The 16646-nt window shown below is 51.6% G+C and overlaps 6 protein-coding genes across 6 annotated transcripts; 3 read left to right on the forward strand and 3 right to left on the reverse strand.

Annotated features, from left to right (window-relative positions):
* Window positions 1-1615: 1615 nt before the first annotated feature.
* On the reverse strand, window positions 1616-3588 carry ASPZODRAFT_73938 (hypothetical protein; the record flags this gene model as incomplete). The annotated part of the gene is made up of 5 exons (XM_022729935.1): window positions 1616-1972; window positions 2055-2176; window positions 2243-2729; window positions 2788-3269; window positions 3339-3588. 5 exons carry the CDS (start codon window positions 3586-3588, stop codon window positions 1616-1618), a joined length of 1698 nt encoding a protein of 565 aa, XP_022578149.1.
* A 1171-nt stretch (window positions 3589-4759) lies between these two features.
* On the forward strand, window positions 4760-6894 carry ASPZODRAFT_136092 (hypothetical protein). The gene is made up of 7 exons (XM_022723979.1): window positions 4760-5078; window positions 5133-5215; window positions 5278-5375; window positions 5441-5561; window positions 5619-6462; window positions 6522-6627; window positions 6691-6894. The coding sequence occupies exons 1-7, from the start codon at window positions 4977-4979 to the stop codon at window positions 6756-6758; spliced, it is 1422 nt and encodes a 473-aa protein (XP_022578150.1). The 5' UTR covers window positions 4760-4976; the 3' UTR covers window positions 6759-6894.
* A 532-nt stretch (window positions 6895-7426) lies between these two features.
* Window positions 7427-8455, forward strand: ASPZODRAFT_74057 (hypothetical protein; the record flags this gene model as incomplete). The annotated part of the gene is made up of 2 exons (XM_022729944.1): window positions 7427-8274; window positions 8344-8455. 2 exons carry the CDS (start codon window positions 7427-7429, stop codon window positions 8453-8455), a joined length of 960 nt encoding a protein of 319 aa, XP_022578151.1.
* A 90-nt stretch (window positions 8456-8545) lies between these two features.
* ASPZODRAFT_154477 (hypothetical protein) lies at window positions 8546-10240 on the reverse strand (the record flags this gene model as incomplete). The annotated part of the gene is made up of 1 exon (XM_022726095.1): window positions 8546-10240. The coding sequence occupies one exon, from the start codon at window positions 10238-10240 to the stop codon at window positions 8546-8548; it is 1695 nt and encodes a 564-aa protein (XP_022578152.1).
* Window positions 10241-11905: 1665 nt separating this feature from the next.
* On the forward strand, window positions 11906-15765 carry ASPZODRAFT_74025 (hypothetical protein; the record flags this gene model as incomplete). Its single annotated transcript, XM_022729940.1, has 4 exons — window positions 11906-12077; window positions 12140-12190; window positions 12245-15442; window positions 15506-15765. 4 exons carry the CDS (start codon window positions 11906-11908, stop codon window positions 15763-15765), a joined length of 3681 nt encoding a protein of 1226 aa, XP_022578153.1.
* Window positions 15766-15825: 60 nt separating this feature from the next.
* Window positions 15826-16488, reverse strand: ASPZODRAFT_74150 (hypothetical protein; the record flags this gene model as incomplete). The annotated part of the gene is made up of 1 exon (XM_022729951.1): window positions 15826-16488. One exon carries the CDS (start codon window positions 16486-16488, stop codon window positions 15826-15828), a length of 663 nt encoding a protein of 220 aa, XP_022578154.1.
* Window positions 16489-16646: the final 158 nt, after the last annotated feature.

Raw genomic sequence — 16646 nt, forward strand, 5'->3', positions numbered from 1 at the left:
TGACATCCCGTTGTTGCCTCCCATGCCCCGACTCTTTAGTCACCTGACAGCAGCAGGTGACTTCCTAGGATGACACAACAACACTCAGAGTGACTCACCATCCATTTTCTTGCTCGCTTCCTCTCCCCAGGTCTTTCCTCGCAGGGGATCTCACACGGCTTAGATGCATTCAGTGTCGCCAGTGGTGATATCTCTACTTTGATCCCTGAACCAGGCCTTGATAAAGCTATTAGAAACCAACTGTCTGCTGGGGGTTGACTAACTACTCCCTGCCGGTGCAACAGATTCAAAAGCCCCCAATGTCGTATGACTGAACAGTGAGAAGATTATGAAAGCTTTATTGGAAACTCACTAACTAGTGTCTCCTTTAATATCAGGTATACAATCCAGAATCACCACAACGGACCAACGGCAGAGTCTCGATAAATTAGAAGACAAGATCAGCGAGGATATACAGCGAGGAGTTAACTTTGAAGGGTCACATAAGCTGAAGCTCACGAAGGGATTGATTCATTTCTTTGAATTGGACTTATTACATGAGCCCTAGTATATGACTCCGGCTCTGGGCTATTGAAGCTCTCGATACGATCTGTGTCTATTTGGAAGTGACAGCTGACTGATGGAGTAGGAAATATTTGGCAAGGCAGCTTACCGATGCATGAACAATGAACTACTAGTACTCTGTCCCTTGGTCTCCGGCCCAGAGTTGTTTCACAGTGTCCTCTTCGAAGTCAAAGCCCTTCGTTTCCAATATATTTGATATACTGATCATGACTGAGCACAGCTCGACCTTTATCTATCTATATAAATGCTCATTGGTCATCACAGACTCGTTCCATTCTGAGATATGAAACGAATACGATCCTTCTCGCAGCTCTATACTTCTAGACAATCCCCTCCAGGTATTCTAAAGTATGAATTTGGTGCCATGATTCCTCTCTGTCATTAATATTTGATACTCTCAAAGGCGGGCAGGGACAGCCACTTCAGCCTCACATTCAACATTCTTACGCCGACTAAAGTGATCGAGATTGCATCTCGCATTGGGGTATATAAGGAGGGCATACCTCTTGACAATTATCCCGCCCTGTATTGACTAGCTGTACATTACCAAATATTTGCCTGCAGCACAGCGTTTAGCATAGATACAGCCCTTGGTCAATACTCCTCGCACCATTATCATGGGGGCCATAGTAACTTTTCAGACCACTCTTGCCTTGGATATTTCAATATTTGGTTTTATGGAACTTGTTCGAACCATTTTATAGTATATCAAAATATTCTGATTGATATTCTGTGATCCGGCTAGAATATACTATTCCCACTAGATCGTCAAGTATGTATCTCTATATGCTCCGTTTTGTCTATTGACTATTTAGTATTTAGTATTTATTGAATATTATCCCCCAAAGCCAAAAATCATCACTATTATTTTGAATTGACTTGTTTCCATAATATATATATTCTTGCTCAAATTGCAAAATGGAATGCCTGGAATCATACCTTGAAACAATAGTTTACTGACACAGGTTGGATGTCTTCCACTGCGATTCGGAATTGGAAAGTGGTCATTATATCCATTAAAACTTAAGTAATATACAACGCCGTAGCCATATTATACCCAGGCATCCCAACTGAGGCCATCGCTATGTATGAAGGGCACCTGGGGCCCCTCTGCGTCGACGAGATATCCCGCCTCGCACCGGTCGTACGACACCTTGTGCTGGGCCGTATAGAATCCATCATAGTGCTTGTGCAACGCGTCCCGGAGGGTTTTCACCGAGCCGTCTGGATGTAAGACATCCCACGGGTTAATACACGTTGAGCCCTTGCAGGACTTGAGGACTAAAAGAAGCGCATCTAGTCGGGCCCGGACTTTGTCGATGTGATATCCGAGGATGGTTGGTTCGTTGGCGGCGTTCTTCCGGTATCCGTGGTGAGGGTAGAGGTTATTGACTTGAAAGGGGTCCGTCTGTAGGAAGGAGTTTGATCAGTATGATTGTCAAGAACGGGGCATAAAGTTTGCCTTTGTTTTCTTTTTGTTTGCCACTTACGTGAAGGTTGTACAGTTCATGCTCATTGTTACACCAGACGGAATAATATAGGTCATAGCCCTCGCCGATCAAACGAACAGACTTATAAGTGTTGTTGGCAACAGCACGCGAGTTGCCAGGACCTGGAGCAGAGTAGAGTTAGCCTAATGAAGATCTTGCTATCACAACGCTTTGAAAGAGGCACGTACCGACGGCGCCCATTTCCCCCTCGAGGTACGCATGGCCCCAGTATTCGACGGTAACGTGCTCGTGGCGGGTGGCGACTGAGTGCGGCGCAAGAGGAATAGGCGTTCCGTCAAAGTCGTCACGCAAAGGAAGGCCCGCTAGCCCAAAAAGAGTCGGCGCGAGGTCGATGTGTGTGGTGACAGCGTCCTGGTATCCTCCCTCGGGAATGCCGGGCCCTCGAATGAATAGAGGCACGCGGATGTCCTCTTCAAATCCACATGCCTTGCCCGGCGGAAGTCGATGTTGTCCGATATGGTAGCCATTATCAGAGGTATAGATGATATAAGTGTCTTCCAGCTTATCACTGGCTTCCAGACGAGTGATTAGAGAATCAACCAACTCATCAACGCCCTGCAGTGCACGCAGGCGTTGGCGGTAGAAATGATCATTGTAATCGACGGTCGCCTGATCCTGCCTGGGTAAGTCGTGAACCCAACTTACTCCGCTCGGCTACCAAGTTGTTGTTAGCAGGTTGATGGAAGCATGTGGTATTTGAACAAAAAATTACCTTTTCGGGATTGAAGTTCTTTGTCCGAGGCACCTTGACATCAGGAAAAAGATCTTTGTGGCGGTCTAGCGGGATTGGCTCTGACATGATCGATGGAGGACCGCTCCCAGACAAGGATTTCACATCGATGTTGGCGTGTGGTGCAATCGGTGCAACAACCAGGAAGAACGGGCGGTCTCCGGCCAGGCCGTCTTCCAGGAACCCCAGCGCCTTCTCTGTGATCACTTCCGTGGTATGGCGACCCTCGTAGCTGACCGGGGGTTCATGGTTTCTTTGGTAGGTAGAATTGAGATATGAATAGGTGAACGGGTCCAGCAAAAAATCCGACCCGTTGAATCCGTTGATGTACGGTTGATTGTAATTGTTCACATTGTGGGAGTTGAACATTTTACCTGTGTAGTAGGTGTCGTACCCTGCATCCTGCAGCCAGACAGGGAGGAAGTTTTCGTTAAACCCTCGCTCCACAAACTTCGGATAACCGCCTATTGGAAAGAAATTGAATCAGAATACCGACCAACTGCGTCAGCAATCTTAGTTCAGGATACACGCACCGTATGGCGGCTTCACATCCGTCACATTTGTGTTATGCGCTTGTCGCCCCGTCCACAAACTCACCCGAGACGGGCAGCAGAGCGCGGTGGTGACGAAATGGTTCTTGAAAAAGGTCCCCTTCCGCCGTATATGCTTCAACGTCAACGGCGTGTAATTGATCGAGTCCAGCTCGAGATCTTGGTCATCAGTGATAATGAACAGAATGTTGGGCTGTTTCCTCGCGCCCGCCTCAGTCGTTTGGTCTAGCATGACCGTATCAAGCACTTGCTGTACGCCATGCGGGGGAAATGCTGCTGCCTTGGCGACCACCGCCAGCCCCGACAGCACGCCTAAAGTCGATGTAACGAACTTCATGGTGAAAATGATAATGAGGAGGCAATTGTCAAGCTTCCCACCACGACGCGCAAAAGATGACGATGGCAATTTAAATAAATAACCTGCAGCGACAGGCACAGCGGATGACTCAGCGTCGGTGGGCACTGGGCAGTTGCTCACTAGTTAGTTATGACGACCACTTAGAGCCGATGATGCCATCCGAACGGCTCCTTGGACAGAGGATTTGATATCGATCAGCCACTAGACAGCAAACTAGCTCCCAGTCAGCCAATCCCCGATCTATTAGAGAGCCAGGGATCTCGTGCTCACCTTGCTGGTTGATTGACGTGCTTGGAGGAGAGACTGTCGAGTCCAACTCCCCCAGTGTTGATTTTCCCCCAAGCTGCAAGTGCCAAGCGGTGAGGGGCACCACGTGACAGGGCCCCTTGCTTGATTGCTTCAGCCTTCCGGCAGCCCGCTTTGTTCCTCTTACCAGCGCTGGCCCATTGGGCTTCTACGGAACTCTCGCAGATCCAGGCTGATGATTTGGGATGACTATCTTGGCTTTATGCTGGCCCTAGGTGGCTGGCTGGGCTGAGTTTGATTGTACGCTCAGGGCCAGGAATCCAGGTTGGGGATTACTGGGGTGGCCCTCAAATGGCGTGCTCATTCATTTTAATGACCTCACTGCAGACGGGGGAGTCCCAGGGGGGAGGCAACCCAATGGACAATGATTACTCTTCGGCTGTCTGTCTTGATCAATAATATGGTGGTGCATAATCATCATCGAGCTTCAACTGTGCGCCATTCTTGGCGGGCGCTGTGTGGTCTCCGTATTGCCGGGCAGGAAGGTAGGACTCTGCAACCCCTTGATCGCAGATTCTTTGTCGCTCGGAGCTTATCGAGCTGAACTGGCTCTTTGTTTGTTCTTATAAGGCACCTGGGCCCGGTCTCATTCCTCTTCCTGCTGCCTCGACCCTGATATCCCACCGAGGCTCCGCAGTCATGCACGCGCAAGCTGACGAAGCGACGCCGTTGACTCGGCCATGCGAGGGATCGGAAGAGGCCCAGCAGCCGTCATATGAGGCTATCGGCAAAGGATTATCAGCATCAGAAGCGCAGGGTTCGAGCGATGAGGAGTTTGCCGCCTCCGGCAGTTGCGATGGCAGCAGCGCCAACGCCCCGGTGTCAACTGGAATTGCCAGCATCATCGCGGTGCTTCTGCTCGGTACGGGGCGCTTGGAATCAAGCTATGGAACAATGTAGTTGATTTATATTTATTTATAGGCGAATTCATTTCCAATGCGGATGCAACTCTCATCATGGCCGCTACAGGGCCCATCTCATCCGAGTTCGATCGCCTGCAGGACGCCAACTGGTTATCCACTGCATATACACTGGGCCTGTGTGCTGCTCAGCCGATGGTCAGTGTCTCTCATCACGATACTATCATTTTCCAAAGCTGATATAGGAGCCAGTATGGGAAATTAAGTGACATCTATGGTCGGAAGCCTTTGCTGCTCGCGTCTTACTTCTTTCTGGCATTTGGATGTGTCATTTGGTATGTGAAAGATTCCGTGGTCCTGGCCAACCAGAACGTTTACTGAACCGAATATTATGCAGCGGCGTGGCAAGTCTCATGTCAGTAATGATTCTCGGTCGTGTCATTAGCGGAATCGGCGGTGCAGGTGTCATGGCAATGAGTTCTATCATCATCACAGGTATGTTCTTTATTCCATTCCAACGAAGTCTTTCTACTTCAGTGCGCGTCTAACACCGTCTGCAGACATTGTACCGAAGCGGGAAGTGGCAACCTGGAGAGCCTATGTGAACATCTCTATGACTCTCGGTCGCAGCATTGGCGGTCCCCTTGGAGGATGGTTGACCGACACGATTGGATGGCGCTGGTATGATCAGAACTGCATGTTGATTCTGTCTGCGGACCTAACACCCTATTTTGCTAGGCTTTTTCTGCTCCAAGCCCCAATGATGGCGATTGCCGCTCTGTTGGTCATCTTTCTCCTCCAGCTCACACGTCCGCGGATCACTCCCCTGTCTGGCGACAACTCGTCGTCTATCCGGCGTGTAGACTTCCTTGGCACTGCCTTGCTCGCTACCAGCATTGTTGGGATAACTCTCCTCTTCGACCGCGGCGGACAGGCCTTCCCCTGGATATCACTCTCTGCCCTGGCACTGGCCAGCATTGCCCTCGTCACCCTCGCGACATTCGTATACGTTGAAACCTACGTTGCTCTAGAACCTATCTTCGACCTGCGGATTCTCCGTCGGCCCAATGTCGTATCTAGCTACTTGATCGGATCTCTGCAGATCTGCGCCCAAATCGGCATGATGTTCACGGTACCACTGTACTTCCAGGTCACCGAATCCGCATCAGCCACCGTCGCCGGCGCACATCTCATTCCTGCCGTGATCGGAAACACGATTGGTGGGCTTATGGCAGGTGCATTCATTCGGCGCACAGGTCAATACAAGCCCGTTGTCGTCATGGCTGGGTTTGTTGCGTCAATTGCGTACGTCCTGCTCTATCTCCGCTGGAATGGCCACACGGGTTTCTGGGAGTCCCTTTACATATTCCCGGGCGGGATGGGCACGGCTTTTGCCTCGGCCGCCGCGTTCGTCACTATGACCTCGTTCTTGGAGCCCGAAGAGGTCGCGATGGCGACGGGAGGATATATTCTTCTCTTCAGCTTTGCCCTGACCGCCGGCGTAACTGCTGCGAACACAGTCCTGGGCTTGGAATTCAAAAGGCAAATGGAGCTTAAGCTCTCTGGACCAGGAGCACAAAAGGTAGATGGATATATCTCTACACCTATTTGATCATCCAACAGGTTCTAACGGTGAGACAGATTATTCAACGCGCCATGTCCGACACGCAGTACATCGCCGGTCTGAAGGGCCATGTCCGACAAATTGTCGTGGGAAGCTACATCGCTGGTCTGAAGCATACATACAGTACGTTGCTAGCATCCATCACTATTATTTGACCTGCAGCCTGCTCATTGACTTGTGCGCCAGTTATCTCCTTTGCTTGTTCCATCCTGGCCTCGATTATTGGTCTGGCCGTTCGAAATCATCGGTTGTAGATCCGAGTCTTAAGACATGAATAGAATATGAACCTCAAGCCATCCTTCTTCTCATGATCAAGTTTATTTGATAGAGCTGGTCCACTTTAGAAAGGAAGATATTAGTATGACTCAAAATGTAGTACTTGATCCATACCATGTGAAGTCTACTGCATACCGGATGGAGAGCTTGTATTCCCGACACTATCCAGGCCATCTCCTGTCGAGTTGTAGTATCAGTCGCGTAGTGAATTATAATACTAGTCATACTACTAGAGTACCTGGTAGGTACCTAGTAACTAATCCCTTCAGTACTTGACTTGGAGCAGATGAACAACAAACCCTAACTCGAAGCCCTAACCTCCCAAACAGGATGACCACCGGGATTACCTAATGATTACATAATATTCCCGGCCCCGGAAGCTGCCTCAAGCGAACATCCGAAATCCGAGCCGGAAAGACGAGATTCCCGAAGTTTCACCGCCGGCGAGGGAAGATACGTCGGTTCAGGGAGGAAGATGATACTCCGGATTCTCGAAAACAATGCATTTCAATCAATCAGCAGAAGAGACGATGGCAATCCATACAATGGTACCACAAACTGTGCCAGCTCGGACAGAAAACTATATAAAGCCTCTGGATAGGGTTGTATACTAACTACTACTACACTCCTCACCAGAGACCCAAAGATGCCCTTCTTCCAACCCCCCGTCCAGCCTCTCCCCCCAACCACAAGCTTCAAGGGCAAGACGGCCATCGTGACGGGTGCAAACTCTGGCATCGGGCTAGCCACGGCGCGCGAACTGCTCCGGCGAGGATGCAAGACCCTCGTGCTCGCCTGCCGCAACGCCGCGCGCGCCGAGCAGGCCCGGGCACGTCTCCTGCGCGAGGTCCCCGACGCAGACCCTCAGGGCGTGCAGGTGAAGATCCTAGATCTCGACACGTACGCCAGCGTGAGCGCCTTCACCGAGGAGATCCGCCGCGACGTTCCCGTCGTGGACCTGCTGGTTCTGAACGCCGGCGTGGCCTTTTTCCCCTCCTACACGGTTAGCAGGCAGGGTCACGAACGTACCGTCCAAGTCATGTACCTGTCGACGGTGTTTCTGCTGTTATCCATGCTTCCTCATCTGGAAGCCTCGCGGGTAAGGTCCGGAAACACCCCGCGCGTCACTTGGGTGGGGAGCAGGAAGTCGTACACCGAGACAATCTCACAGGCACCCATTCTCCCTGCTCTCGACGACCAGGCCATGTATAGCTATATGGCCCGCTACGGGCTCGTCAAGCATCTTTGTCTCGCGTTTTTCTACGAGCTGGCTGCCCGCTTACCTGCCGACAAGCTGGTGGTTAACATGCTCTGTCCGGGTGCTATTGTCACGGACCTCGGCCGGAACCTGCCCTTCCACTATCGCATTATTCTGCCTATCCACAATCTGAGATGTAGGAGCCCTGAAGAGGCGGCATGGCTTGTTTTGAATGCTGGGATCGTCGTCGGGAAGGATAGTCATGGCAAATTCTTTGGGGATACGAAGGTTGAGCCGTGAGTTTTTTGTTTTTCTTCCCTTCTTGGCACTTCATATCATTTTCAATATACTAATTAATATATCAGGATCTTCCCCTATTTCGAAACAGCCGCTGGGAAAGAGTTTAAACAGAAGCTGTGGCAGGAGACAATGGCAGAAATGATAAAGGAGACGGCGGTTCCACCAGAACTGCTCTAATTTCATTGATAGGCGGATGGAGAACAATACACGGAACTAATTCCTTCAACTATTGATACTAGAGCTATATAAACGATATGGACAATGAGACTAGATATGGAGAGTATCAATGTTGGCCACGATAAACTCGTACGCCTCCTGGCGGAAGTCATCGGTGATGAGCGCGGCATCGTCCGCGTTGAAGTTCATTAGCGTGAGATTGCTGGTCTCCCACTCGGGCCAGTCCATGTACGTGCCCGCAGCGTTGGGGTCGAGCTCGTAAACAAAGGAGAAGTAGTAGCTCTGGATGGCGGCCGAGGCGTAGTCCGGCAGGATGCCGTAAAAGACCTGGAGCAGGTCGCTACCGTGGAAGGTCCCCAGAATGGGTGTGCCGTAGTCGTACGAGGACAGGTATGACCAGCAGGGAACGTCTGGGTTGACCTCCCTGGCGCCATTGAGGAAGGCCCGCCGCGTGAGGATGAAGGTGAGGTCGCCCAGGATGGCAGCGATACGCTTGTACTGCGGGTACCAGTTGTTGAAGATGCTGGTGCCAAAGGGTGAGCCGTCGGTGGTAGTGTTGGGGTATTCGTCGACCAGCTCCTGCATCTCCTCCAGCGTGGCGTCGTGGAAAAAGACGTCGAGGAGATAGCTGGCCACCTCCGCTTCGGTAGTGATGTTTGACTGGAACAGCGCGAAGATCGTGCCTTCGTCTTCCTGGTCGCCGATGATAAATGGTACCTTGGCGTACTCGCCGTTCTCCAGCAGCACATCCGGGGACTTGGTCAACACGGTCCCATCTGGACGTGGCAGGTAGGACAATGCCACGGAAGTGTAGCTGAGGATGCCGGACACCGAGTTGGCTGCATTCAGGAAGGTCTCGTAGTCGAGGTCACGCAGGCAGGTCAGCGTGTCGTTCGCAGAGGAGCACCCGGCCGTATCGACCACTGTGTCATAGACGGTTTGTCCTTTGGGGCAATCCACCGGATCGGCGGGGACGATGCTGCCAGAGTCCATGATGGCGCCGCGAAAGAGTGGCGAGCCGTTGTAGGTGATGTCGCCGTCGTAGAGCGCCATCTGGTCAAACACAGAGATGGATCCAGCTGACTCGCCCCAGATCGTCACCTTGGACGGATCTCCCCCAAAGGCAGCGATATTGTCAGCCACCCATTCTAGTCCCAGACGCTGATCTAGGAGTCCCAGATTGGATGAGCCATCGGCCAGGATCTCCTTTCCGGGCAGGAACCCAAAGCCCCCGACGCGGTAGTTGACCGCCACGAAGACAATTGGCATATCCATCTTGATCGAGGCCTCCACCAAGGTCGCTCCGTCGTACATGCTAGTGCCGCCTAGTTCAAAGCCGCCGCCGAAGATCCAGAAGAGAACTGGAAGATTGGAGCTGGAATCGGTTCCCGTGGGGCGAACGATGTTCACCGTCAGACAGTCCTCGCCGGAGTCGGTGATTTCTTGGAACAGAGGAATATCCAGGGTATCCCCGATGATTGAGGTGAGGAGGTCTGATGGATCGGTAGAGAAGAAGAACTGTGGGCATGCCATTGCAGTGCCGGTCGCCTCGACGGTGCCCAATGCTGTCGAGATAGCCTGGGGAGGCTTCAATCTCAGCGCGCCTGTTGGAGCCTGGGCAAAAGGAATGCCATTGAAGCTTTCCACCGTGGCACCAGCTGCCCCGATAATGGTTGCAGAGGGCGAGGCAATGGTGACAGTGGGCGCGGACTCTCTCTTTGCCGGTGCCGCCCAGATGGTAGCTGGTAGCAGAGCGGCGAGGAGAATCGATGAGAGATGCCACATTTCGAACGGACTTGTTCAGAGGTTGCTGCTAGATTGACCTGAATGACTGAGTGGAAGATCATTTCTTCCTCGCGTTGATCAAGGCATCTTTTATATCTCACTTCATCCGAGGAAGTGGCAGCAATGAGTGCCAGTGATCACACGTGGGAGATCCCGACTGTCAATGAAAGGTACATACTACCCATTATTTACTGCGCAACACAGATTGCTTCTCCACCTTGACGGGGGTGAAACAAGCCCAAAATCGAACCACGAGACCGCAGAGATTGGATAGTACAGCGAGTCCTCCTCGGAGGATGGTTGATTTAGGAAATCATCCGTGGCTAGGTGATTTGAGATCAGTGGCTGGAAATGGCCCGAGTTCTTTGACACTATAGGATACCATCCCTGTATTGGCTGCTCCAGTATGTTCCTGCGTACAATGATGACAAGCGAGGCATCAAAACATCGTTGGCAGGTACAATATTCGGTCCACGTGGGCTGAATTGTCAGGCCTCATTCCAAAGTCCCAATTTCAGATCCTTGTTTATCCCCCAACTAGCATACCGTCTTTTCTCGGACGCACATGATTGTCTTAGATGTGGACCGAGGTGACTGTCTATGAACGGCGATGATCTTCTCGACCTATGGGTATAGAATAGACATTCGACCATTTGGACACGCTTGATCGACAGACAAGGACGGTTCCGTGTCTGTCTCTGGTCTTGATCCGAGGTTAGCAGGTGAATAATGTATTAGCTTTTGTCCCTCACCGTAGAATCCGGTCTATCTCCTGCCCCTCCCCAGAATGCCGAAACCCCGCATCGTTCCCCACGGGGCAAAGGCCGTACTGAAGGATCGAATCAATACTAATCCATCGAGGGGTACGAATACGAGCCGAGGATCGAGACTTGGCGTCTGATTAGTGCATCTTTTGATCTTGTGCGTGAGAAGGTATCGAGTGTTGAGTTGGATGAGGTGGAGGAGGAAGATTCCAAGAGCCTAAGAGGCAGGTACTATCACGTGTTTTTCGGAGCTATTTCACTATAAGTTAGCAGCCCACTTACTTTTGCTTACCAGGTGGGTAATATACAGAGAACAAGGAGTCTTTTCCAAGAAGGTAGTATGAAGACAGCCAGAAAACCAAGTTTCGATCGAGTATACAAAGCAATGAGACAAAATATAATAGATATCAAGTCTCTCTATTGTTGTTGTAGACTCCCCAGTATGCCGAGAACAGATCAAAAACACACCATAGAAGATAATATCAGGTCTTTATGAAGATCAAATGATGAGGCATCTTGTTGCCTGAGGCAGTAGCTGTTGCCTGAGGCAGTAGTTATTGCCTGAGGCCCTGAATCACCACTTTCTGTCCGCCCAAATAGGAAGGAGCCTCACTTCGACCTTCTGGCGTGGTAAAGCAAAGCAATTCCCAGCATATTCAAGGAGATTCCGTTCAAACATCCCATGGATTTGTTGTTTTGGTATGAGCGACTGTCTCTGAGGCCTGAGGCGTCTGTTTTCATTGATCAACAAACACAGCTGATCAGGAGAAGCGGCCAGCCTGCAAACAGTCTTTAGTTCTTATATTCCCTCTCCTTCCATCTCTCTCTACCACTTTCCTCACTCCCCCCCATCTCCTTTACTGACCAAATCCCTCCAAAAACCTCGGCTGGCGACGCGACAATGGTTCGACAGTTGCATATTCAGCCCACGAGGTATTTCTACGCGGTGGGCAACACGCCAGCCGTGTGTTTGACCCAGTCCTGTCCGCCAGACCATGACGCGGCGCTGCTCTTGCTTGGCTGTGGGGACGCTCGGAGTGTCCTTTTCACTGCCTATGCAGATCCAGGTGCTGGTACGTGTGGTTTCCCAAGGATGACTGGTTGCTAGTGATTGTTTCCTGCTGACGGGGCCTAGGAAAGCGAAACTTGGATATCACTTGTTGTGATATCGAGACCGAAATTCTAGGTATTTGGGACTCTCTACTGACGGAGAATCGCCAGGCTAATTGATCTCTCCTAGCTCGTAATATCGTCCTCTACACCCTCATCCTCAAAGATACCCATGACAGAACCGCTCGGAAGATTTGGAATATCTACTACCACATTTTTCTCGACAAGGACTCTCTAAAGCTGCTTCGGCGTCACGCTGCTGCTCTTGTGGAGGAGGGGGATACTCTGGAAGAATGGCACCAAGGCAAGTACGGAAAAATCATTCGATTCAGCGACAGTGGTACGTTTGCTCGGGTGCGACAGGCGTGGGAGTTCTACGCCATCAGATCGTCCGATAAGGACGCATTTGATGAGCGTCTGCACCAGCTTAAATCTGTGTTTGAGAAAGCCCGTAACATCCAGCGTCTGATCTCCGATGGGCAGGCCATCATTAATGCCGCGCGATCTGTCTCGCCTTGCTTGCCGTCCTCCATCGACCACCTGTCAGAACTTTACCGCTGGTATTGGGACAACGGTAATACCTTGGACGAACAGCCTCAGTCTTATAAAGAACTGAACCCCATGTTCGGAGCATTGGATAATCGTCTCATCGTTCATTACGGTACTGATCCTCTCTTGGGATACCACCTTTCCACTGCCTACACCCCCATCGAGGAAGGGTCTCCATTAGAGCCGGACGAGTCTCAGGCCCCCGAGCTCAGGGACGAGTACAGGGTGGCGTTTGATCAATTTCGCATCTATGCCGAGTCGTTCAGGGCCTTCTCCTCCAAACTAACGCTCCGCTTCGTCCAAGCGGATGCTCTGGCTCTTTGCCATACCCTGCAGCACCTTCGTGCGCACGGCGCAACAGACACGGCTCATTGGTACCGCGACAATTGGCACTATGAACCTTTCAACTTGGATTCTCCAGACTATGGTCCCCGAAATAGGACAGAGTCCCCAGCCCCGACATCCTTTGATGTTATCGACACGTCCAACCTGGTTGACCATCTTGGATGTATAAATGTCCTCGTTGCGACCAGTCCGCTTCTAAAGCGTAATTCCACATCTACTCTGCTCACTGAGCTGCTCGTATTTCACGAAGAGAACATCGATGATGGACTTCAGCGGCTCTTAGGTGGAAACTTGGCCACTGTTTCCCTTCTCCTCAGTCTCATGCCCATCCAGTATTGGACCGGCACTGCAGGGTCTGCCGCAGTCGACGAACTTGGCAAGTGGATCACGACCCCTACTCCCTCGCAGTCTCGTTACATTTTGAATTGGAAGGCCATCTTTGGAGGATCCTCAACGACCCATCAAAACTGCTTTCTCGAGTTTGATGGCAAGCCCTTGGCAGATTTGGTTTGGAAGCTTTACATTATCATGTTCGAGGACGAGTCTGAGGGCCCAGGACCCCAGGATCCAAAGGGAAACAAGAAGAAGTCATCAAAAGGTCTCGGTAGACACTCGGAGTTTTCCACACCAGCTACCTTTGCGTCCTTTCTTCGCGTATTGAAGACCCTCCAATTCGAAGAGTGGGAGATGTTTATTTCCCGCCTTTGCCAGCTCATCGAGCGCGATGCTACATCAAAACGAGCACAGAATTACAAAGAAGACTTGTATCTGCAACTGCATCTCCAAGACGTGAAATGCATGCCAAATTACAAGGTCGGGTTGTCCCAGTGGCAAGCTGAATATCACGCCTCTCCGTTATCTTGGAAGGAGCTGCCCTCAGCTGTCTGCGCCACCGTGGCCATTCCACACTCAAACGTGACCCTTTTTCAGGTCGGATCGCAGGCAGACTATGGGACCCCAATCTTGCAGGTTGTGCTTGCATCTCCACCCGGTTGGCCGAAGATATTTCAACACCATTTCGCCGGACCACAGATTGGCTTTGGCACTTTGACCGCTCAAGGCACTAGATTTACGGAAAACTATACGATTAAGGTGCAGAATGATCCAATGGGCTGGGATGGTACTGCACCATTGATCGTCTCCATCATGATTCCAACCTGGTTGGTACTTATATATCCCAGGCTGTCAGCTGAGATTTCAGTGAGACTTAGACCCAATACGGCCTTCGCTGAAAAGCTTGAGCAAAAGTTCGGCAAGTCTCTGAATCTATTCTCGTCTAGATTGTCCTATGGCGATGTATATATCACCAAACATCGACCGAACATGGAAGGAAACACCTCTATCGCACCACCAATCCTCCAGCACTACAGTCAGAAAGGATTTCAGCCAACTACTCTGGGATTCTACTACGTTCTGAACGAAAAGAACGAATCCATAGTCGGGGTTTCAAGTAGGCTTCGCATTCTTCCCTCCAAGGCGCAAGATATCTTTCGCAACAGAGCTGTTGTAGATATCAAAACCCCCTCGGCTTTCGAAACCACCGTCACATACCGCCCGGGTTTCTTCCACCGCACATGCTTTCCGATGCCAGTAAAGACAGCAGGAAGTAGCTCCACAGTCAAGCGCAAGGACGCCTATGTGCAATTTGAGGCGTCTGTTGCGACGTGGGACTGGCTGATGAAGTCTCCCGAGGCGGTATACCCGCTATCCTTGGGCGACAACATGCCAGTGATCCGGAGCTTGCATTATATAGCCCTAGACAAGATGCCCATTCTCGACCTCCGGGAAACAACCGAGACCGTCTGGATGGGCATTCATATGCGTGACATGTTCTCCGAAAGAGAGCACATTATACGCGAACCCGCGCTCAAGAATCGCGTACGGGTCAAGGAGCTACGGATCAACTTCAAAAACGGCTTGTTCCAGCTGTTCCTGCAGTACTCAGGAGTCAAGGTTGACCCGAGGCCCAAGTCATTCGTTCTCGTCCAACTGCCAGCGCGAGAGCGTCGGGTTTACATCTTCCCCACCGGTATCCGCCTGGACTTGACTGCCCAGACCATTGTCATGGACGCAGCTATAGTCCAAGTGGCTAGTCACAACGTGAAAGAACTAGAACCCCTGCTGAGCGGACTGAAAACCCGCACCCTTTACGGCGTGGAGGCGGACGAAGACGAAATTATTGTCTGGAAACATGCTCTCGTCGGTTTTGTCGAGCAGGCCCGCACATGGTCCCATCAGTCATCCTGCGAATACCTGAAATACGGCAAAATCCCCATCTCCCAGCTCCCGGGCAACCCGTTCATCTGCCACTGCGGCCAGGGTCGCTTCCCAGACGACTGGGAGCCCGAAGAGGCACCCAAATGGACCGAACTGAAGAAGTATGCCGTCCGCGCCGCCATTTCGCCGAGTTTCCCGGTCCCATTTGTGGAACGGTGTACGGATCGCGATGCAATAGTTTTCAGCAAATCCACCAGAAAGGATTCTGGGCCTTGCCCAGCCCTCAGTCCCGGTAATCTGGTGCCTATTCCTCCTCCCTTCCTGACGGAGACCGAGCTCAAGGAGATCAGCCAGGAGATCCGCGAGATGCACATGAAGATGGGGTCATGCTGGTCGTGTGGAACCCGGGACTTGGATGACGGGACTCCCCTGCTGACCTGCTCACGGTGCAAAATGGGACAGTACTGTTCTAAGGAGTGTCAGCGGACGGACTGGTTGTATGGAATGCATCGGAGGTTTTGCAGTGCATCGTCTATGTAGCTTAGTGGAGTCTATCCCGCAGCATTTGAAAAAAAAAAAAAAAAATTGTTTTCTATGGTATTACGCCTTCTCTTTCTCTTTTTCTTTGTCTTTCCCCCATCCGTTCCAACGTTCAAATTCGCCTGTATCCAAATCAAAAAGATCTAGCATCCTTCCCACGCTCTGATCGATCAGCTCCTCGACGGAGGCCGGCTTGATGTACAGCGCCGGTACGGGTGGGAAGATCACCGCCCCGCTCTGCGACACGGCCAGCATGTTGCGCAGATGGATATCACTCAGGGGGGTCTCGCGCGTGACGAGGACCAGACGGCGGCGCTCCTTGAGCATGACGTCTGCCGTGCGGGCGATCAGGTCGTCGCAGAAGCCACAGCTGATGGCCGCCAGGGTCTTCATGCTGCAGGGGACGACGAGCATGCCGTCTGTGCGAAAGGAGCCGCTCGCCACGGGGGCCGCCATGTCGTTGACGGCGTAGACGTGGTCTGCTAGCGCCTTGACGTTTGACGGGTGGTAGTCTGTTTCGTACTTGATGGTTGCCTCTGCCCACTTGCTTAGCACCAGGTGCGTTTCCACATTTAATCGCCGCAGCGCGATCAGCACCCTGATCCCCAGCAGCGCCCCTGTCGCGCCCGTCATGGCAACGACAATCTTCTTGCGGCGCGGTGCCGTGGGCACTTGCTCGCTGGGGGGTGTGGTGATGCTGGTTCTGAGCAGCGAGTCGAACATTTGAGAGAATCACAAAGGTCAAAATGAAGGTTATTGTAATGGTAGGGGGAAACCTTTCAGCGTAGATGAGATTCGTGATCAGTTCGATGGATTCCTTTTGTACTACTTGCCCTGCAGTGATAGTCTTTTTTTTTAAAAAAATATATCTTGCTATGCCT

The sequence above is a fragment of the Penicilliopsis zonata genome (genome assembly GCF_001890105.1).
Source record: "Penicilliopsis zonata CBS 506.65 unplaced genomic scaffold ASPZOscaffold_18, whole genome shotgun sequence".
NCBI lineage: Eukaryota > Fungi > Ascomycota > Eurotiomycetes > Eurotiales > Aspergillaceae > Penicilliopsis > Penicilliopsis zonata.

Excerpts from the sequence above, each read along its gene's own strand:
- ASPZODRAFT_136092 (XM_022723979.1), top strand. The coding sequence starts at position 4,977 with ATGGCCGCTACAGGGCCCATCTCATCCGAGTTCGATCGCCTGCAGGAC. Across the intron at positions 5,216-5,277 it reads GCATTTGGATGTGTCATTTG|CGGCGTGGCAAGTCTCATGT; the intron begins GTATGTGAAAGA and ends AATATTATGCAG. Across the intron at positions 5,376-5,440 it reads GAGTTCTATCATCATCACAG|ACATTGTACCGAAGCGGGAA; the intron begins GTATGTTCTTTA and ends CACCGTCTGCAG.